At 35.0% G+C, this 23,743-nt stretch overlaps 1 protein-coding gene, 1 long non-coding RNA gene and 2 pseudogenes across 3 annotated transcripts; 3 read left to right on the top strand and 1 right to left on the bottom strand.

The window, feature by feature from the left end:
* Positions 1-6,905: 6,905 nt before the first annotated feature.
* On the top strand, positions 6,906-9,332 carry LOC128922604 (lissencephaly-1 homolog). The gene is made up of 3 exons (XM_054233704.1): positions 6,906-6,952; positions 7,006-7,306; positions 9,150-9,332. Exons 1-3 carry the CDS (start codon positions 6,915-6,917, stop codon positions 9,315-9,317), a joined length of 507 nt encoding a protein of 168 aa, XP_054089679.1. The 5' UTR covers positions 6,906-6,914; the 3' UTR covers positions 9,318-9,332.
* Positions 9,333-12,727: 3,395 nt separating this feature from the next.
* LOC128922603 (lissencephaly-1 homolog) lies at positions 12,728-15,143 on the top strand (annotated as a pseudogene).
* A 3,397-nt stretch (positions 15,144-18,540) lies between these two features.
* LOC128922605 (lissencephaly-1 homolog) lies at positions 18,541-22,939 on the top strand (annotated as a pseudogene).
* On the bottom strand, positions 21,271-22,578 carry LOC128922606 (uncharacterized). 2 transcript variants are annotated; one of them, XR_008471795.1, is made up of 2 exons: positions 22,434-22,578; positions 21,271-22,085 (listed from the first exon to the last, which is right to left on the bottom strand). It is a non-coding gene; the product is annotated as an uncharacterized LOC128922606 (long non-coding RNA). The 2 variants fall into 2 exon arrangements; XR_008471796.1 differs by lacking the exon at positions 22,434-22,578 and adding an exon at positions 22,139-22,298.
* Positions 22,940-23,743: the final 804 nt, after the last annotated feature.

Raw genomic sequence — 23,743 nt, 5'->3', positions numbered from 1 at the left:
AGATAGATGTTATTTGCAACTATCCATATAGCCAAATTACAATGCAGCAGTGGCAGTGACAGTAATCAGCTGTCATTATAGAAATAATGTATTTAAGTTGTAGCTCTCAAATAGACGCAGTGGCAGTAAGCAGTAGTGCCAATTTTAGCGCAAACCCCAAATTTACTGCCACAGTAAATAAAATAACGATATTATGGAAGAAAAAATATATTAATATGTATGTACAAAACTACAGATTGTTGTATGATAAAACGAACGAGTCTATAACAACATTATAGCAAAAAAACGCAACCGAGTAACAAACCGTTGCAGCAGAAAAATATAAATATTTTGACCTACTTTTTTCTTGAGAGAGAATGTGAACAACAAGAGGTGAGGGAGTCCGTACAAATATATATAAAAATTTATTGTATAAATATTCTGAAGAGGCAAACTGCGACGATTTTTTTTCAATATATCTTTACTAATCGAATCTGCTCTTTGAAGTCTATAATCTTAAATCTAAATAACAGCTCTATTTTCATGACCCCACAAAAATCACCACACTCACTATTGTTGTTTCGAATGTTGTGATGATTACCTTATGCTGGCGAAAATTCAAAATCTCAAATGCTCACAATTTTCTCAAACATCTGTAACGTGTGAAAGCAGCCATCACAATACAAAAACATCTGTGTTTGTTTTGTCTTGCATCAATATTTGAAAGCAAATATGTAAATAGTTGAGTGTTATAACTAGCATGGAGTTGGTTTAGTATTTCTTGTACGGATGCATCACTTTGGTTTTAGTTTTTTTTATTTAGTTTTGAATATTAATTGAATTAATAAACATTTTCATATTTACATATGAACTGATGTTTAACATATTTTGTGATGTTATTTGTTTTTCTTTTGCTATTCTACTAGTTTACTTAATAAATTTGTCCATGAAAGAATCGAAGCTGTCTATGGCGAATTTTAAAAAATAGAGACTTGTAGTTACGAATGCTTCTATAATAGTGGCTTTATGACATTACCTTCAAAATCTCAACAAGTTGTTAAACAAACAAGTTGTAAACAAGTTGTTATATGACATAAATCGAATCTTTCTAGCAGTCCTAAATAAATCCTTTAACACTAAACCTACCGCTACTAAATGACCGCTTTTTTGACTTTGAAAAATAATTATTTTATATTATATGATATTTATTTTGTATTTATTGTTTATCCTAAATTTTGTATTAATTACAATCAACTGCAAAATAGTATAAGATTTATTTCAAAAGAGGTCATTTGATCGTCATCTGTAGAAATAAATAGTTATGCATATAAAATGTGTCGGTAAATTTAGTGTTAATGCAAAATTATTGAATTTCTTTATACAAGACTTAAATTATCATCGTGATGAATTTTAAGTTTAGTCAAATGAAAGAAATTCAAATTTTATGCTTTAAAAAATGTATTTTAGTGAAATCCGACAGAAGTAGAAAGAATCTGCTAAGAATTGGCTAATATAGCCGATGCCGATACCAAGGCCGATTTAATGTTGCGGAGTTGGGGAAAATTCTTAACGGTTTGCGACCAATATATATATTCTATGGAGCCATGACTGTTAAGAAGTTTAAGAAAAATCACCACACACCGAAAAACCCCAATTTAAGAGAGGGTGCTTGAGTTAGAAAACGCTACATCACGTCTTTATAATATACATTTTATAAATATAAGTAGGGTAAATATAAGTGGGGGATGGGGTCAAATTAGAAGTTCACGCAAGTGAGGAAAGTTTCTGATTGCCATTCACTTGGGAGTGGCCAGGAACGATTCTTTTGCATATGGCTCAAGCAGCTCACGACTTCCGGTTTTAGACCAAGTATCCCCTGGGTAGCTAACAGACATCCGTTTGGAGGCGAGCTAAAGTGAGAAGGCGAAGCCAGCGCCAGGCCTAGCCGCTGTCTTTTTATTCCCTGGACTATGTCTATGTCGTCGCGGTATTCGCCGTTGCCAATGTTTATGGGACCCATCTTCCGCAAAACCTTTCTCTCGAAAACTCCTAGTGCCGTATCATCCACCACAAAGTAGGATGGGAATGATGAGGGACTTGTAGAGTTTAGTTTTTGTTCGTCGAGAGAGGACTTTACTTTTCAATTGCCTATTCATTCCATAATAGCACCTGTTGGCAAGAGTTATTCTGCGTTGGATTTCAAGGCTGACATTATTATCGATGTTGATGCTGGTGTCTAGCTGGTGTGATAAAAGACGCGAATATGCAGACTGTTTGTTTGACGACAGGCGTCGACAGGTGACGAAACGCAGAACTAACGGCGCGGGTGTTGTTTCCAATGATATCGATATCATCGACGCACGACAGTAACTGAACTCACTTATAGAAGATTGTACCTCCTCTGTTTAGCTCTGCGGCTCGAACTATTTTTTCCAGCATCGGGTTAAAGAAGTCACACGATAGCGTGTCACCTTGTCTGAAACCTCGTTTGGTATCGAACGGATTGCAAAGGTCCTTCCCAAGCCTAACGGGGCTTTTGGTGTTGCTCAACGTCAGCTTACACAGTTCCCGCCACAAACACAGTATAGTCTGGTCATCAACAACTAGATCACCTCTGGGGTCCTACAGGAGTGTGCTCCGGTCTTGAGACCTTCAGTTAGTCGCCGGATCTTTTCGTACCATTTTCGAGAATTACTCACGCATTTCGGCCTCTTTCTTTTTTTGTCTGCAAATGCGTCTCACTTCCCTCTTCAGCTCTTTTGTTGGTTGGAAAAGTGAAAAAAAAACTCTTTATATACGACTTTGTACTATAGCTGTTTAATTCCGCCATTGCGGACTTCTTTTTCAAGTTAATACATTTTTCACGAAGGATTTTAAATAAAAATTAAGTACTAGCCTTGGCTGCAGCTCTTTGTTTTGGTTTTATTGTTTTGTTCTACCGTGCAATTGATCAGTTTTTCTTTCGTTTTTTGTTTTACTCGCGTGTTTGGGGGCCGTGATTGCGTCACTCAATAGGAAATTAAAACCCAAAAATGCTAACTGTAAACGAATGGCATAATCTTATCTTCTATCATTCTTGGTTTGCGGATGAATACTTCGCGACTGCTGGACGTTCAATATATATTACGTTAATATTTATACGATTCTGGTTCTATTGCGCAAGAAATAATATTTAAAATATGTATATGCTTATTATTTCGTACAATTTTTTATAAAATGTCGGAAGAAAGCCGAATAAAATCATGCCTGGCTCTGGTTTTTGCTCCCATAGCAGATGAGTTGCAAGGCTCTTGCAAAGTTTTAACTGTAAATATTATAATTCATGTTCATTGTATTATAATATAGTTGATTTTAAAATTTTGGCAATATTGTATTTCACCAATTCGGGCTTGTAAATCACAAAATATGCTACACGTTCAGTATTTATCACGCGATCCACGATCAATTATCTGGATTTCAAAATAATGATATATTTTGTGATAAGGATCGTGATCCATCAATTTGGCATGCTAAGCGTTTCATAAATATCGCGATATAGGAAATATCACGTTAAATACTGAACGTGTACCAGGCGCCTTTGTTGTTGTTTTCAAATGTCAAATATTCACCAAGCAAGCAGCGCGTAAGGATAACGAGCAGAGAAGTGACCAATCGAATACAGCTATTGTTAAAACCTGCATAGCTAAGAAGATCTGTGTACCTTTTTCTTTTAACCATATATTTCAAAACTTCATTGTTAATTGCTCTTATTTAGTTTCCGTCGCTTAATTGGCGCCTGCTACACGTTCAGTATTTCTGTGATATTTCCTGTACCGCGATATTTATTGAACTTTTGGCATGCAATATTGATAGATCGCGATCCATATCACAAAATATTTAAATATTTTCAAATCCAGATCGCGGATCGTGGATCGCAAGATAAATATTGAACGTGTAGCATATTTTGTGATTTACAATTGCGAATTGGCGAAGTGCTGAACACAAAGACGACGACAAGAGTTTAAAGTGAAATTCTTTGTGCAAAAAATGTAAAAATGGTCGATTTATTTGTTTTAAATAATCGATTGTTATTATAAATGATATATCAAAGCTATTTTACGTTTCTGCTGGCAAAATAACGTGTTATAACTTTTAATAATTTTACATTTCACATATTAGTAAAAATTAAAAACATAAAATTTTAAAATCAACTTTTTTCTGATAAAAAGAACATGAATTATAATGTTTACAGTAGAATCTTTGCTTGAGCTATGCAACTCATCTGTAAAAGGTTTTTTTGATAATGCCCAAATATTGGATGCATATAATGAATTGGTGTGGGAGCAAAAACAAGAGCCAGACATGATTTTCTTCCGACATTTTACATTTTTAAAATATTTTTATGCTCTCGCAACAAAAGTTGCTAAGAGAGTATTATTGTTTTGTCCACATAACGGTTGTTTGTAAGTCCTAAAACTAAACGAGTTAGATATAGGGTTATATATACCAAAGTGATCAGGGTGACGAGTAAAGCTCAAATCCGGATGGATCCGTCTGTCCGTCTGTCCGTCCGTGCAAGCTGTAACTTGAGTAAAAATTGAGATATCTTAATGAAACTTGGAACACGTGTTCCTTGGCACCATAAGAAGGTTAAGTTCGAAGATGGGCGGAATAGGACCACTGCCACGCCCACCAAAAACACATAAAGAGCTATAACTAAGCCATAAATAAAGTTATGAAAATAAAATTTGGAACATAAGATCGCATTAGGAAGGGGCACATTTGAATGTAATTTGTTTGGAAAAGTGGGCGTGACCCCACACCCAAATAGGTTTTATGTATATATCTTGCAAACCAATAAAGCTATATAAACCAAACTTTCCGCAGTCGTTTCTTTTAGCCGTTTCCTTATACACTCCAAAAATGAAAGAAATCGGATAACAACCACGCCCACCTCCAATACAAAAGTTAGGTTGAAAATTACTAAAAGTAGGTTAACTCACTAACGAGAAACGTCACAAACACCAAACTTTACATAAGAAATGGTAGAAGGAAGCTGAACTGAGATTTTTTTACAAAATGGAAAATGGGCGTGGCGTCGCCCACTTATGGGTCAAAACCCATATCTCAAGAACTACTCGACAGAATTCGGTATATAATATTTTCTTGACACCCTGATGACACTGGTGGAATATGGGCGAAATCGGTTCACAACTACGCCTACTTCCCATATAACTCAATTTTAAATCCTTCTGATTCGTTCATTTTATAATGAATGCATAAGGAACCGATAAAGATAGCGAGATAAAACTTTACACAAATACTGTATTTGAGCTGTGACATCACTTGTGGAAAAATTGTCAAAATCGAACCATGACTTTTCAAGGCCCCTTATATCAAACATGAAGAACTCAGTGCCTAAGGGTAATTTTTCACCGAAAATATAGGTAAATCTCTAAATAAATTTCGAGAGTATAAAATGTTCGGTTGCACCCGAACTTAGCCTTTCCTTACTTGTTTATTAATCATTTTTCGAAATCAAATGTCCACATGTTTTATTACAATTGCTTCTCTGAAAATTTTTTACAGTTATCTTTATAGTCTGATATGGATACAGTACCAAATTAAAAGTCTTGCAGATTAATTTGTGATTTTGTTACATCTTTTTATATATTGTTGTATGAAAATTGTTTCGTATTAATTGTATCCAACCTTGTAAAGTTATTTTCATTAATTTATTAACGATTTTTATACTCTCGCAACAAAAGTTGCTAAGAGAGTATTATAGTTTTGTCCACATAACGGTTGTTTGTAAGTCCTAAAACTTAACGAGTTAGATATAAGGTTATATATACCAAAGTGATCAGGGTGACGAGTAAATTTCAAATCCGGATGTCTGTCTGTCCGTCCGTCCGTGCAAGCTGTAACTTGAGTAAAAATTGAGATATCTTAATTAAACTTGGAACACGTGTTCCTTCGCACCATAAGAAGATTAAGTTCGAAGATGAGCGAAATCGTACCACTGCCACGCCCACAAAATGGCGATAACAGAAAACACGTAAAGTGCCATAACTAAGCCATAAATAAAGCTATGGAAATAAAATTTACGTTTTTTGTACATATCTGGCAAACCAATAGAGCTATATAAACCAAACTTTCTGCAGTCATTTTTTTTAGCCACTTAATACAGTCCAAAAAATCAAAGAAATCGGATAATAACCACGCCCACCTCCCATAGAAAGGTTAGGTTGAAAATTACTAAAAGTGGGTTAACTCACTAAAGAAAAGCGTCAGAAACACTAAATTTTATATGAGAAATGGCAGATGGAAGCTGCACCGAGATTTTTTTACAAAATGAAAAATGGGCGTGGCGTCGCCCACTTATGGATCAAAAACCATATCTCAGGAACTACTCGACCGATTTCAATGAAACTTGGTTTGCAATGATATGTTGTGAAAATAGGCCAAATGGCTTCACAACCTCGCCTACTTCCTATATACCGGAACTTTGAATACGATCTGAATCGTTTACTTTACAATATTTAAAGTAAGCACTAGTGAAGATATCGGTGCAGAACTTTGCACAAATACTATGTTAATAGTGTGGCAACCCCATTCTAAAAATCGCCGAAATCGGACCATAGGTTTTTAAGGCCCCATATATCGAACACGAGGACCTCGGTGCTTCTAACCTAATATTATGGTTTCCAACTTTCTATGGACTTTATACAATATATATGACGAATATGTGGGTCAAATTGTGTATTATATAACATAAATAAAGTTAAATAAATTGCGAGAGTATAAAATGTTCGGTTACACCCGAACTTAGTCCTTGCTTACTTGTTAATAATAATAAGAATTTTCGATTTCATCAATTTTCAGCGGAACTCTCCTGAAAGATTCTACTTTCATAGGATCGAATATTGTCGACATCGTCTGATCTGTCCAAGAACATGAAAATGGTTTTGTCGCAGAGGCAGCGCGAGGAACTGTAAGATATTTACTTTCATTTTCGTAGACATATGTTGTATTTTTGAATTTTAGCAACCAAGCGATTGCCGATTATCTAGGCAGTAGTGGCTATTCTGAGTCTTTAGATGCATTCCGCAAAGAAGCTGATGTTTCTACAGAAAACGAAAAAAAATTCAGCGGACTGTTGGAAAAAAAATGGACTTCTGTTATTCGATTGCAAAAAAAGGTTATGGAGTTAGAAGCGAAATTATCAGAAGCTGAGAAGGAGGTTATTGAAGGAGCTCCTACAAAAGCAAAACGAAGCCCTGGGGAATGGATACCACGTCCTCCAGAAAAATTTTCTTTAACTGGACATCGTGCAAGCATTACACGGGTAAGTAAAATTCATTATATTAAAACTAAATACAAGTGATAAAAACTCGTGAATGTTGTGGTTGAAATTAGATCCATAATTTAATAATAAATTAATAATAAGTTAATCGTAACTATCAGGCATGTGTTGCAATTCGTTTTCGCATGAAATTGTCATTGAAAACATGATGCCATGTGCTGTTTTTCACTGTTCCGTTTTCGAACATCAAATCGTAACGATTTTGCATGTGCCAGAAATCGAAATCGTCATACTAATTCCGTTTTGAAATCGGACGGCCGTGTGTACGCGAATCATATATTTGATAGCGGATAATTTGTAAAAATGTTGATGATTTGGTTATTAAGGCATAACTAGTTTATTTGCTATATTAAATAAATAAAACATACTAAAACTTAAATTGTTCACATAAAATTATTTTCAATTTGTTCCCTTATATTTGCCGAACCAGTATGAAAACGACTGATTAACGGCCGATAGGATGAAGTTCATCATGATTTTTGTTACCATCAAGTTCTTGCATGGCAAAATATAAAATATAAAGGCGACATATGTTTCGCTGGATCTATGAAATCCACTTTCCGCAAGAAATTTCAACTTGCAGTTAATCATATATCGTTCATAATATTTTCAAATGCTTCTTTATTTATCCTGTAGAACGAAATGAATTTGTAAATAATCAAGTGAAAGTATCGAGTGAATGACATCACACCTCAAAACACTCGTGCGATTTGCAATTTCGGTTAGAAAATGAAATCGCGCGATCTCCAGCACAAGCCTATAAGTAGATTTTAGAAAAAGAAAATAAAAAAATCACAAAATAGATTTCATTGCAACAAAATTACTCACACGTCAAACTTTTTTCTTTTCTTTTCATTACTGCCTAGAAATTGATTTCACGATTTTTTTATGAAATCTGGTAGTATATTGATCCACTCTGTAACTTTAACTTCACTCAGATGACCAATATTCGATAGCTTTCGCTACGACGTTGATTCGATTTTGTGGAAATCATTTGGTTACTGATTTGGATGTATATCTCAGATATCTATCACGTTCACAATATCATCTATAAATTCTACCTACCCCACATTGATTCTTGACATACAGCTTATAAAGGTCCATAATGTGTGCTTGGTTAACTTAACAGTCTTTATAACGCCGTCAGATTCTATAAACATTATTTTATAGTGTTTTTAGACAGGAGCTAATTGATCAATTAAACGGCCTCTGCTCGATAAAACGCTTATTAAGATTGATTTACCATACAAAATAAAATCAACATTTATTTTTAATTGAATTATAATCAACTTGAAAATCAAATCCAACTCTGCGACAAAGACGTATGATATACGTTCTTTGTCTGGGATTGGCTGAATTTTTTGATAAAAAAAGCTACGGAAGATGTCGCTGCTAAAAAATATTAATCAGCTGATGAAACTTACCAACTTCTTATGAAAAGCAAAAAAAAAATGTATAACAGCTGATCGGTTATAGAGTAGCCGGCAGTGTAAAATGCAAAAAAGGGCTTCTCAATAAAAATTTGAATTGATCAATTAATTTGGCTGTCTAAAAGCGCTATTAGTTTCATTAGGCCAACTTATTTTTTCCATTCGCTGGTTCAGTTTTTACCGTGACCTTTAAAGTATAATTTAGACGCTTCTCCTTGAAATCCAGCAAATATAATACGTCGTCTGACTGTCATTTTTTTCTGATTTTAAGTATGTTGAATAGTGTATTTTAATTACAAAAAAAAAATAGAATAAACTATGATTTGATATACGCATCCTGTTAATTACTTCAAACAACAAAAATATTGTTCTACTCTCCTTGTTTTATTATTTAGGTGGTATTTCACCCAATTTTTGGATTGATGGTTTCATCATCTGAAGACGCTACTATAAAAATTTGGGACTTCGAAACTGGAGAATATGAACGCACTTTAAAAGGCCACACCGACTCTGTGCAAGATGTAGCATTTGACGCTCAAGGAAAGCTGTTGGATTTGTATTAATTAAGCTATCTGTCTTAATTATATATTAAATACTACATTTATATTTTAGTATCGTGCAGCGCTGACTTATCCATCAAATTATGGGATTTTCAACAAAGTTATGAATGCGTAAAAACAATGCATGGACATGATCACAATGTTTCGTCTGTAGCGTTTGTGCCAGCTGGAGATTACGTAATTTCAGCATCACGAGACAAAACCATAAAAATGTGGGAGGTGGCTACAGGGTGAGAAATATGGATTTTGTTAGAACGTGAAATCTTATTTTTCCGTTATCCGTAAATTTGGAACATAAGATCGCATTAGGAAGGGGCACATTTGAATGTAATTTGTTTGGAAAAGTGGGCGTGACCCCACACCCAAATAGGTTTTATGTATATATCTTGCAAACCAATAAAGCTATATAAACCAAACTTTCCGCAGTCGTTTCTTTTAGCCGTTTCCTTATACACTCCAAAAATGAAAGAAATCGGATAATAACCACGTCCACGTCCCATACAAAAGTTAGGTTGGAAATTACTAAAAGTAGGTTAACTCACTAACGAGAAACGTCACAAACACCAAACTTTACATAAGAAATGGTAGAAGGAAGCTGAACTGAGATTTTTTTACAAAATGGAAAATGGGCGTGGCGTCGCCCACTTATGGGTCAAAACCCATATCTCAAGAACTACTCGACAGAATTCGGTATATAATATTTTCTTGACACCCTGATGACACTGGTGGAATATGGGCGAAATCGGTTCACAACTACGCCTACTTCCCATATAACTCAATTTTAAATCCTTCTGATTCGTTCATTTTATAATGAATGCATAAGGAACCGATAAAGATAGCGAGATAAAACTTTACACAAATACTGTATTTGAGCTGTGACATCACTTGTGGAAAAATTGTCAAAATCGAACCATGACTTTTCAAGGCCCCTTATATCAAACATGAAGAACTCAGTGCCTAAGGGTAATTTTTCACCGAAAATATAGGTAAATCTCTAAATAAATTTCGAGAGTATAAAATGTTCGGTTGCACCCGAACTTAGCCTTTCCTTACTTGTTTATTAATCATTTTTCGAAATCAAATGTCCACATGTTTTATTACAATTGCTTCTCTGAAAATTTTTTACAGTTATCTTTATAGTCTGATATGGATACAGTACCAAATTAAAAGTCTTGCAGATTAATTTGTGATTTTGTTACATCTTTTTATATATTGTTGTATGAAAATTGTTTCGTATTAATTGTATCCAACCTTGTAAAGTTATTTTCATTAATTTATTAACGATTTTTATACTCTCGCAACAAAAGTTGCTAAGAGAGTATTATAGTTTTGTCCACATAACGGTTGTTTGTAAGTCCTAAAACTTAACGAGTTAGATATAAGGTTATATATACCAAAGTGATCAGGGTGACGAGTAAATTTCAAATCCGGATGTCTGTCTGTCCGTCCGTCTGTCCGTCCGTGCAAGCTGTAACTTGAGTAAAAATTGAGATATCTTAATTAAACTTGGAACACGTGTTCCTTCGGACCATAAGAAGATTAAGTTCGAAGATGAGCGAAATCGTACCACTGCCACGCCCACAAAATGGCGATAACAGAAAACACGTAAAGTGCCATAAATAAAGCTTCTTCTTCTTAACTGGCGTAGAAACCGCTTACGCGGTTATAGCCGAGTCCACAACAGTGCGCCACGCATCTCTCCTTTTGGCGGTTTGGCGCCAATTGGTAATACCAAGTGAAGACAGGTCCTTCTCCACCTGGTCCTTCCACCGGAGTGGAGGTCTCCCTCTTCCTCGGCTTCCACCAGCGGGTACTGCATCGAAAACTTTCAGAGCTGGGGCACTTTCATCCATTCGAACAACATGACCCAGCCAGCGTAGCCGCTGTCTTTTTATTCGCTGGACTATGTCTATGTCGTCGAACAACACATACAGCTCATCATTCCATCTTCTGCGGTATTCGCCGTTGCCAATGTTTAAGGGACCGTAAATCTTCCGCAAAACCTTTCTCTCGAAAACTCCTAGTGCCGTCTCATCGGATGTTGACACCGTCCACGCTTCTGCACCATAAAGTAGGACGGGAATGATGAGGGACTTGTAGAGTTTAGTTTTTGTTCGTCGAGAGAGGACTTTACTTTTCAATTGCCTACTCAGTCCATAGTAGCACCTGTTGGCAAGAGTGATTCTGCGTTGGATTTCAAGACTGACATTATTATCGGTGTTAATGTTGGTTCCTAGGTATACGAAATTATCTACAACTTCAAAGTTATGACTGTCAACAGTGACGTGGGAGCCAAGACGCGAATGCGCTGACTGTTTGTTTGATGACAGGAGATATTTCGTCTTGTCCTCGTTCACCACCAGACCCATTCGCTTCGCTTCCTTATCCAGGCGGGAAAAAGCAGAACTAACGGCGCGGGTGTTGTTTCCGATGATATCAATATCATCGGCGTACGCCATAAATAAAGCTATGGAAATATAATTTGGTATGAAGGATCGTACTATGAAGGGGCATATTTGGATGTAATTTTTTTGGGGAAGTGGGCGTGGCCCCGCCCCCAAATACGTTTTTTGTACATATCTCGCAAACCAATAGAGCTATATAAACCAAACTTTCTGCAGTCATTTTTTTTAGCCACTTAATACAGTCCAAAAAATCAAAGAAATCGGATAATAACCACGCCCACCTCCCATAAAAAGGTTAGGTTGAAAATTACTAAAAGTGGGTTAACTCACTAAAGAAAAGCGTCAGAAACACTAAATTTTATATGAGAAATGGCAGATGGAAGCTGCACCGAGATTTTTTTACAAAATGAAAAATGGGCGTGGCGTCGCCCACTTATGGATCAAAAACCATATCTCAGGAACTACTGGACCGATTTCAATGAAACTTGGTTTGCAATGATTTGTTGTGAAAATAGGCCAAATGGCTTCACAACCTCGCCTACTTCCTATATACCAGAACTTTGAATACGATCTGAATCGTTTACTTTACAATATTTAAAGTAAGCACTAGTGAAGATATCGGTGCAGAACTTTGCACAAATACTATGTTAATAGTGTGGCAACCCCATTCTAAAAATCGCCGAAATCGGACCATAGGTTTTTAAGGCCCCATATATCGAACACGAGGACCTCGGTGCTTCTAACCTAATATTATGGTTTCCAACTTTCTATGGACTTTATACAATATATATGACGAATATGTGGGTCAAATTGTGTATTATATAACATAAATAAAGTTAAATAAATTGCGAGAGTATAAAATGTTCGGTTACACCCGAACTTAGTCCTTGCTTACTTGTTAATAATAATAAGAATTTTCGATTTCATCAATTTTCAGCGGAACTCTCCTGAAAGATTCTACTTTCATAGGATCGAATATTGTCGACATCGTCTGATCTGTCCAAGAACATGAAAATGGTTTTGTCGCAGAGGCAGCGCGAGGAACTGTAAGATATTTACTTTCATTTTCGTAGACATATGTTGTATTTTTGAATTTTAGCAACCAAGCGATTGCCGATTATCTAGGCAGTAGTGGCTATTCTGAGTCTTTAGATGCATTCCGCAAAGAAGCTGATGTTTCTACAGAAAACGAAAAAAAATTCAGCGGACTGTTGGAAAAAAATGGACTTCTGTTATTCGATTGCAAAAAAAGGTTATGGAGTTAGAAGCGAAATTATCAGAAGCTGAGAAGGAGGTTATTGAAGGAGCTCCTACAAAAGCAAAACGAAGCCCTGGGGAATGGATACCACGTCCTCCAGAAAAATTTTCTTTAACTGGACATCGTGCAAGCATTACACGGGTAAGTAAAATTCATTATATTAAAACTAAATACAAGTGATAAAAACTCGTGAATGTTGTGGTTGAAATTAGATCCATAATTTAATAATAAATTAATAATAAGTTAATCGTAACTATCAGGCATGTGTTGCAATTCGTTTTCGCATGAAATTGTCATTGAAAACATGATGCCATGTGCTGTTTTTCACTGTTCCGTTTTCGAACATCAAATCGTAACGATTTTGCATGTGCCAGAAATCGAAATCGTCATACTAATTCCGTTTTGAAATCGGACGGCCGTGTGTACGCGAATCATATATTTGATAGCGGATAATTTGTAAAAATGTTGATGATTTGGTTATTAAGGCATAACTAGTTTATTTGCTATATTAAATAAATAAAACATACTAAAACTTAAATTGTTCACATAAAATTATTTTCAATTTGTTCCCTTATATTTGCCGAACCAGTATGAAAACGACTGATTAACGGCCGATAGGATGAAGTTCATCATGATTTTTGTTACCATCAAGTTCTTGCATGGCAAAATATAAAATATAAAGGCGACATATGTTTCGCTGGATCTATGAAATCCACTTTCCGCAAGAAATTTCAACTTGCAGTTAATCATATATCGTTCATAATATTTTCAAATGCTTCTTTATTTATCCTGTAGAACGAAATGAATTTGTAAATAATCAAGTGAAAGTATCGAGTGAATGACATCACACCTCAAAACACTCGTGCGATTTGCAATTTCGGTTAGAAAATGAAATCGCGCGATCTCCAGCACAAGCCTATAAGTAGATTTTAGAAAAAGAAAATAAAAAAATCACAAAATAGATTTCATTGCAACAAAATTACTCACACGTCAAACTTTTTTCTTTTCTTTTCATTACTGCCTAGAAATTGATTTCACGATTTTTTTATGAAATCTGGTAGTATATTGATCCACTCTGTAACTTTAACTTCACTCAGATGACCAATATTCGATAGCTTTCGCTACGACGTTGATTCGATTTTGTGGAAATCATTTGGTTACTGATTTGGATGTATATCTCAGATATCTATCACGTTCACAATATCATCTATAAATTCTACCTACCCCACATTGATTCTTGACATACAGCTTATAAAGGTCCATAATGTGTGCTTGGTTAACTTAACAGTCTTTATAACGCCGTCAGATTCTATAAACATTATTTTATAGTGTTTTTAGACAGGAGCTAATTGATCAATTAAACGGCCTCTGCTCGATAAAACGCTTATTAAGATTGATTTACCATACAAAATAAAATCAACATTTATTTTTAATTGAATTATAATCAACTTGAAAATCAAATCCAACTCTGCGACAAAGACGTATGATATACGTTCTTTGTCTGGGATTGGCTGAATTTTTTGATAAAAAAAGCTACGGAAGATGTCGCTGCTAAAAAATATTAATCAGCTGATGAAACTTACCAACTTCTTATGAAAAGCAAAAAAAAAAATGTATAACAGCTGATCGGTTATAGAGTAGCCGGCAGTGTAAAATGCAAAAAAGGGCTTCTCAATAAAAATTTGAATTGATCAATTAATTTGGCTGTCTAAAAGCGCTATTAGTTTCATTAGGCCAACTTATTTTTTCCATTCGCTGGTTCAGTTTTTACCGTGACCTTTAAAGTATAATTTAGACGCTTCTCCTTGAAATCCAGCAAATATAATACGTCGTCTGACTGTCATTTTTTTCTGATTTTAAGTATGTTGAATAGTGTATTTTAATTACAAAAAAAATAGAATAAACTATGATTTGATATACGCATCCTGTTAATTACTTCAAACAACAAAAATATTGTTCTACTCTCCTTGTTTTATTATTTAGGTGGTATTTCACCCAATTTTTGGATTGATGGTTTCATCATCTGAAGACGCTACTATAAAAATTTGGGACTTCGAAACTGGAGAATATGAACGCACTTTAAAAGGCCACACCGACTCTGTGCAAGATGTAGCATTTGACGCTCAAGGAAAGCTGTTGGATTTGTATTAATTAAGCTATCTGTCTTAATTATATATTAAATACTACATTTATATTTTAGTATCGTGCAGCGCTGACTTATCCATCAAATTATGGGATTTTCAACAAAGTTATGAATGCGTAAAAACAATGCATGGACATGATCACAATGTTTCGTCTGTAGCGTTTGTGCCAGCTGGAGATTACGTAATTTCAGCATCACGAGACAAAACCATAAAAATGTGGGAGGTGGCTACAGGGTGAGAAATATGGATTTTGTTAGAACGTGAAATCTTATTTTTCCGTTATCCGTAAATTTGGAACATAAGATCGCATTAGGAAGGGGCACATTTGAATGTAATTTGTTTGGAAAAGTGGGCGTGACCCCACACCCAAATAGGTTTTATGTATATATCTTGCAAACCAATAAAGCTATATAAACCAAACTTTCCGCAGTCGTTTCTTTTAGCCGTTTCCTTATACACTCCAAAAATGAAAGAAATCGGATAATAACCACGCCCACCTCCCATACAAAAGTTAGGTTGAAAATTACTAAAAGTAGGTTAACTCACTAACGAGAAACGTCACAAATACCAAACTTTACATAAGAAATGGTAGAAGGAAGCTGAACTGAGATTTTTTTACAAAATGGAAAATGGGCGTGGCGTCGCCCACTTATGGGTCAAAACCCATATCTCAAGAACTACTCGACAGAATTCGGTATATAATATTTTCTTGACACCCTGATGACACTGGTGGAATATGGGCGAAATCGGTTCACAACTACGCCTACTTCCCATATAACTCAATTTTAAATCCTTCTGATTCGTTCATTTTATAATGAATGCATAAGGAACCGATAAAGATAGCGAGATAAAACTTTACACAAATACTGTATTTGAGCTGTGACATCACTTGTGGAAAAATTGTCAAAATCGAACCATGACTTTTCAAGGCCCCTTATATCAAACATGAAGAACTCAGTGCCTAAGGGTAATTTTTCACCGAAAATATAGGTAAATCTCTAAATAAATTTCGAGAGTATAAAATGTTCGGTTGCACCCGAACTTAGCCTTTCCTTACTTGTTTATTAATCATTTTTCGAAATCAAATGTCCACATGTTTTATTACAATTGCTTCTCTGAAAATTTTTTACAGTTATCTTTATAGTCTGATATGGATACAGTACCAAATTAAAAGTCTTGCAGATTAATTTGTGATTTTGTTACATCTTTTTATATATTGTTGTATGAAAATTGTTTCGTATTAATTGTATCCAACCTTGTAAAGTTATTTTCATTAATTTATTAACGATTTTTATACTCTCGCAACAAAAGTTGCTAAGAGAGTATTATAGTTTTGTCCACATAACGGTTGTTTGTAAGTCCTAAAACTTAACGAGTTAGATATAAGGTTATATATACCAAAGTGATCAGGGTGACGAGTAAATTTCAAATCCGGATGTCTGTCTGTCCGTCCGTCTGTCCGTCCGTGCAAGCTGTAACTTGAGTAAAAATTGAGATATCTTAATTAAACTTGGAACACGTGTTCCTTCGCACCATAAGAAGATTAAGTTCGAAGATGAGCGAAATCGTACCACTGCCACGCCCACAAAATGGCGATAACAGAAAACACGTAAAGTGCCATAAATAAAGCTTCTTCTTCTTAACTGGCGTAGAAACCGCTTACGCGGTTATAGCCGAGTCCACAACAGTGCGCCACGCATCTCTCCTTTTGGCGGTTTGGCGCCAATTGGTAATACCAAGTGAAGACAGGTCCTTCTCCACCTGGTCCTTCCACCGGAGTGGAGGTCTCCCTCTTCCTCGGCTTCCACCAGCGGGTACTGCATCGAAAACTTTCAGAGCTGGGGCACTTTCATCCATTCGAACAACATGACCCAGCCAGCGTAGCCGCTGTCTTTTTATTCGCTGGACTATGTCTATGTCGTCGAACAACACATACAGCTCATCATTCCATCTTCTGCGGTATTCGCCGTTGCCAATGTTTAAGGGACCGTAAATCTTCCGCAAAACCTTTCTCTCGAAAACTCCTAGTGCCGTCTCATCGGATGTTGACACCGTCCACGCTTCTGCACCGTCCACGCTTCTGCACCATAAAGTAGGACGGGAATGATGAGGGACTTGTAGAGTTTAGTTTTTGTTCGTCGAGAGAGGACTTTACTTTTCAATTGCCTACTCAGTCCATAGTAGCACCTGTTGGCAAGAGTGATTCTGCGTTGGATTTCAAGACTGACATTATTATCGGTGTTAATGTTGGTTCCTAGGTATACGAAATTATCTACAACTTCAAAGTTATGACTGTCAACAGTGACGTGGGAGCCAAGACGCGAATGCGCTGACTGTTTGTTTGATGACAGGAGATATTTCGTCTTGTCCTCGTTCACCACCAGACCCATTCGCTTCGCTTCCTTATCCAGGCGGGAAAAAGCAGAACTAACGGCGCGGGTGTTGTTTCCGATGATATCAATATCATCGGCGTACGCCATAAATAAAGCTATGGAAATATAATTTGGTATGAAGGATCGTACTATGAAGGGGCATATTTGGATGTAATTTTTTTGGGGAAGTGGGCGTGGCCCCGCCCCCAAATACGTTTTTTGTACATATCTCGCAAACCAATAGAGCTATATAAACCAAACTTTCTGCAGTCATTTTTTTTAGCCACTTAATACAGTCCAAAAAATCAAAGAAATCGGATAATAACCACGCCCACCTCCCATAAAAAGGTTAGGTTGAAAATTACTAAAAGTGGGTTAACTCACTAAAGAAAAGCGTCAGAAACACTAAATTTTATATGAGAAATGGCAGATGGAAGCTGCACCGAGATTTTTTTACAAAATGAAAAATGGGCGTGGCGTCGCCCACTTATGGATCAAAAACCATATCTCAGGAACTACTGGACCGATTTCAATGAAACTTGGTTTGCAATGATTTGTTGTGAAAATAGGCCAAATGGCTTCACAACCTCGCCTACTTCCTATATACCAGAACTTTGAATACGATCTGAATCGTTTACTTTACAATATTTAAAGTAAGCACTAGTGAAGATATCGGTGCAGAACTTTGCACAAATACTATGTTAATAGTGTGGCAACCCCATTCTAAAAATCGCCGAAATCGGACCATAGGTTTTTAAGGCCCCATATATCGAACACGAGGACCTCGGTGCTTCTAACCTAATATTATGGTTTCCAACTTTCTATGGACTTTATACAATATATATGACGAATATGTGGGTCAAATTGTGTATTATATAACATAAATAAAGTTAAATAAATTGCGAGAGTATAAAATGTTCGGTTACACCCGAACTTAGTCCTTGCTTACTTGTTAATAATAATAAGAATTTTCGATTTCATCAATTTTCAGCGGAACTCTCCTGAAAGATTCTACTTTCATAGGATCGAATATTGTCGACATCGTCTGATCTGTCCAAGAACATGAAAATGGTTTTGTCGCAGAGGCAGCGCGAGGAACTGTAAGATATTTACTTTCATTTTCGTAGACATATGTTGTATTTTTGAATTTTAGCAACCAAGCGATTGCCGATTATCTAGGCAGTAGTGGCTATTCTGAGTCTTTAGATGCATTCCGCAAAGAAGCTGATGTTTCTACAGAAAACGAAAAAAAATTCAGCGGACTGTTGGAAAAAAATGGACTTCTGTTATTCGATTGCAAAAAAAGGTTATGGAGTTAGAAGCGAAATTATCAGAAGCTGAGAAGGAGGTTATTGAAGGAGCTCCTACAAAAGCAAAACGAAGCCCTGGGGAATGGATACCACGTCCTCCAGAAAAATTTTCTTTAACATCGTGCAAGCATTACACAGGTAAGTAAAATTCATTATATTAAAACTAAATACAAGTGATAAAAACTCGTGAATGTTGTGGTTGAAATTAGATCCATAATTTAATAATAAATTAATAATAAGTTAATCGTAACTATCAGGCATGTGTTGCAATTCGTTTTCGCATGAAATTGTCATTGAAAACATGATGCCATGTGCTGTTTTTCACTGTTCCGTTTTCGAACATCAAATCGTAACGATTTTGCATGTGCCAGAAATCGAAATCGTCATACTAATTCCGTTTTGAAATCGGACGGCCGTGTGTACGCGAATCATATATTTGATAGCGGATAATTTGTAAAAATGTTGATGATTTGGTTATTAAGGCATAACTAGTTTATTTGCTATATTAAATAAATAAAACATACTAAAACTTAAATTGTTCACATAAAATTATTTTCAATTTGTTCCCTTATATTTGCCGAACCAGTATGAAAACGACTGATTAACGGCCGATAGGATGAAGTTCATCATGATTTTTGTTACCATCAAGTTCTTGCATGGCAAAATATAAAATATAAAGGCAACATATGTTTCGCTGGATCTATGAAATCCACTTTCCGCAAGAAATTTCTACTTGCAGTTAATCATATATCGTTCATAAATTTGTAAATAATCAAGTGAAAGTATCGAGTGAATGATATCACACCTCAAAACACTCGTGCGATTTGCAATTTCGGTTAGAAAATGAAATCGCGCGATCTCCAGCACAAGCCTATAAGTAGATTTTAGAAAAAAAAAATAAAAAAATCACAAAATAGATTTCATTGCAACAAAATTACTCACACGTCAAACTTTTTTCTTTTCTTTTCATTACTGCCTAGAAATTGATTTCACGATTTTTTTATGAAATCTGGTAGTATATTGATCCACTCTGTAACTTTAACTTCACTCAGATGACCAATATTCGATAGCTTTCGCTACGACGTTGATTCGATTTTGTGGAAATCATTTGGTTACTGATTTGGATGTATATCTCAGATCTCTATCACGTTCACAATATCATCTATAAATTCTACCTACCCCACATTGATTCTTGACATACAGCTTATAAAGGTCCATAATGTGTGCTTGGTTAACTTAACAGTCTTTATAACGCCGTCAGATTCTATAAACATTATTTTATAGTGTTTTTAGACAGGAGCTAATTAATCAATTAAACGGCCTCTGCTCGATAAAACGCTTATTAAGATTGATTTACCATACAAAATAAAATCAACATTTATTTTTAATTGAATTATAATCAACTTGAAAATCAAATCCAACTCTGCGACAAAGACGTATGATATACGTTCTTTGTCTGGGATTGGCTGAATTTTTTGATAAAAAAAGCTACGGAAGATGTCGCTGCTAAAAAATATTAATCAGCTGATGAAACTTACCAACTTCTTATGAAAAGCAAAAAAAAAAAAATGTATAACAGCTGATCGGTTATAGAGTAGCCGGCAGTGTAAAATGCAAAAAAGGGCTTCTCAATAAAAATTTGAATTGATCAATTAATTTGGCTGTCTATAAGCGCTATTAGTTTCATTAGGCCAACTTATTTTTTCCATTCGCTGGTTCAGTTTTTACCGTGACCTTTAAAGTATAATTTAGACGCTTCTCCTTGAAATCCAGCAAATATAATACGTCGTCTGACTGTCATTTTTTTCTGATTTTAAGTATGTTGAATAGTGTATTTTAATTACAAAAAAAAAAAATAGAATAAACTATGATTTGATATACGCATCCTGTTAATTACTTCAAACAACAAAAATATTGTTCTACTCTCCTTGTTTTATTATTTAGGTGGTATTTCACCCAATTTTTGGATTGATGGTTTCATCATCTGAAGACGCTACTATAAAAATTTGGGACTTCGAAACTGGAGAATATGAACGCACTTTAAAAGGCCACACCGACTCTGTGCAAGATGTAGCATTTGACGCTCAAGGAAAGCTGTTGGGTTTGTATTAATTAAGCTATCTGTCTTAATTATATATTAAATACTACATTTATATTTTAGTATCGTGCAGCGCTGACTTATCCATCAAATTATGGGATTTTCAACAAAGTTATGAATGCGTAAAAACAATGCATGGACATGATCACAATGTTTCGTCTGTAGCGTTTGTGCCAGCTGGAGATTACGTAATTTCAGCATCACGAGACAAAACCATAAAAATGTGGGAGGTGGCTACAGGGTGAGAAATATGGATTTTGTTAGAACGTGAAATCTTATTTTTCCGTTATTATTAGATACTGTGTGAAAACTTATACTGGCCATAGAGAATGGGTGCGCATGGTTCGCGTACACCTTGATGGCAGTATATTTGCTTCTTGTTCAAATGATCGCTCTATTCGCATATGGCAAACGAGTACGAAGGATTGCAAGGTATGCTATTAAACTATACTGCTTTATAAAAATGCATTTAATTTGTCTAATATCCCAAAGTTTAAAATCAATAATCCGACACGTCTTGTATTCTTCACCAATTCATGGTCGTCCCCATATTTTACTAAACATCATTTTTATGAGTAAATTTTTAAAGCGAAAACTATAATATATTTTTTATTACGTACCTAGAAAAGCTTAATAACGTTTCCTTAACAAATGCTGATAAGACCAAATCACTTCCACTTTGACTTGAATGTTTCAAAACGTTTTATCCAATTAGATAGCTAAATTCTAATTAACACATATAAATAGCTAAACATATTATACATAATTGGGAATTTAGTACTGTAAACTGCCGATGTGGCTGCCGTTTGTTTGTAGGTCAGATCAAAATTCTCAATTCAATTGGTGATTCAAACTCACCAATTCAACCGTATAATAGTACACAAGCAATTTTCTAAAGGGTTGTTTTAAAACTTTTATTGGGATTTTCGTCAGTACAAATTATAATTTTACCTTATATATTTATATATATAAATTCCATGTCACATTGTTTGTCCTTGATTCACGCCTAAACGACTGAACCGATTTTATTACGTGTGTTTCATCCAACTTGAGAGGTAGGATATTTGAAATATTAGTCGCAATTTCCATCTGTCTGTCCAGTCGGTTAGACCTGCCTGGTGATTTCCGACAAAGTTTGCCAAAAAATGTTTGATATTGACTATATTTTCCAATAATTAGTGACACTACAAATAATTTCATTTTATTAAACAGTAAACTATAATATAATTTAACGTACACCTTAACCACAGCAACCCGTGGCCCGGTTACTAGTTCACTTATAAAAAACATGTTTGGTATAATTTTATTCCTAACTAAAGCACAAATACATTTCGATATTCATGTATTTTATTTTGTATTCGGATCGAGGTACTCGCTATCGAATACGAACTTTCGAAATTTGTATGTTCGTTATTCGATAACGAGTTCTCGTTTGTACAAAATATCAATCGTTGGTTATTTGTTAAAAGTTACAGTAAAAAAAAAAAATAAATAAATAAATCAGTTAAAGAGAAAAGTCCATAAATACATACCAATATTTACGATGTATTAATTAAATTTAATCCCAAATTCCTAATTATATTGAAAAATTTTTTATTGAAACAAAATATGAAATATGAATGCAAATGTCGTTTGAACGTTTCATTTAATTATTATCTAAAGACAACATAATGTGATCGCTTTTTTTATGACCAATTTTAGTTCATTAAGTGTTATTTCCCGAATATATTTCTGTATCATTATTTTCATTTAGAAAATATCTGCAATATGTTGAATTCTTAAATTATAAGCAGATGTTATGCAACGCTGTACATAGTACATATGCTGCCGGATGTTGTCTTCTGAAGTGCCGAACACAAACCCGACGACACGACACGACGTAACGACGGCTGATCACAAATGTCGCGTTGAAGCCAGCGTCTTGAACATTTTGAAGACGGCAGCGACATATCAAACAGCAATTTCATTGTTGCCGTACTAAAATCTTTCACTTCAATAAAATTTTCATATTTAGTTTAAAGTGGAATTATTTGTACAAAAATGTAAAAATGGTCGATTTATTTGTTTTAAATAATCTATTGTTATTATAAATGACATATCAAAGCTATTTTATATTTATGCTGGCAAAATAATGTCATCTTTGTTATAATTTTTAATAATTTTACATTTCACATATTAGTGGCAACTCTACAGATGCCCATTGTCGTCGCCAAAATTAGAAACATTTTTAATTTAGCGACATCGACAATTACAAGCCTGTTGTCGCGTAGTCGTGCTGTTGTCAAAAAATCTGTGCCCATAAGAACGCGTGTATTTTAATATTTGACAGATATTGCTGGTCGCTTGTAAAGTTTGTTGTTATTTGTGTAAAGTTTTATTTCGCTATCTTCATTGGTTCCTGATGTATATCTTATAAAGTGATGGAATCAGATGGACTGCAAAATTGAGTTATATGGGAAGTTGTCGTGGTTGTGAACCAATTTCATCCAATTTCCACACGTGTCATCAGGGTGTCAAGAAAATATATGTATTTCGAATTTCATTGAAATCTGTCGAGTAGTTCCTGAGGTATGGCGATGCTACGCCCATTTTTCATTTTGTAAAAAGATCTGTGTGCAGCTTCTTTCTGCTATTTCTTCTTAGTGTGTTAACGCATTTTTAGTAATTTTCAACCTAACCTTTGTATGGGAGGTGGGCGTGGTTATGATCCGATTTCTTTCATTTTTGGACTGTATTAAGGAACGACTGCAGAAAGTTTGGTTTATATAGCTTTATTGGTTTGCGAGATAATATACAAATAACCGATTTGGGGGCGGAGCTACTCCCGCTTACCCAAAAAAAT

This window comes from Zeugodacus cucurbitae, chromosome 6, assembly GCF_028554725.1.
Source record: "Zeugodacus cucurbitae isolate PBARC_wt_2022May chromosome 6, idZeuCucr1.2, whole genome shotgun sequence".
Taxonomy (NCBI): domain Eukaryota; kingdom Metazoa; phylum Arthropoda; class Insecta; order Diptera; family Tephritidae; genus Zeugodacus; species Zeugodacus cucurbitae.
The sequence above is the reverse complement of the archived record's forward strand: the minus strand, read 5'-3'. Positions and strand labels throughout refer to the sequence as shown.

Excerpts from the sequence above, each read along its gene's own strand:
- LOC128922604 (XM_054233704.1), top strand. The coding sequence starts at position 6,915 with ATGAAAATGGTTTTGTCGCAGAGGCAGCGCGAGGAACT. Across the intron at positions 6,953-7,005 it reads CAGAGGCAGCGCGAGGAACT|CAACCAAGCGATTGCCGATT; the intron begins GTAAGATATTTA and ends TTTGAATTTTAG. Across the intron at positions 7,307-9,149 it reads ATCGTGCAAGCATTACACGG|GTGGTATTTCACCCAATTTT; the intron begins GTAAGTAAAATT and ends TTTATTATTTAG.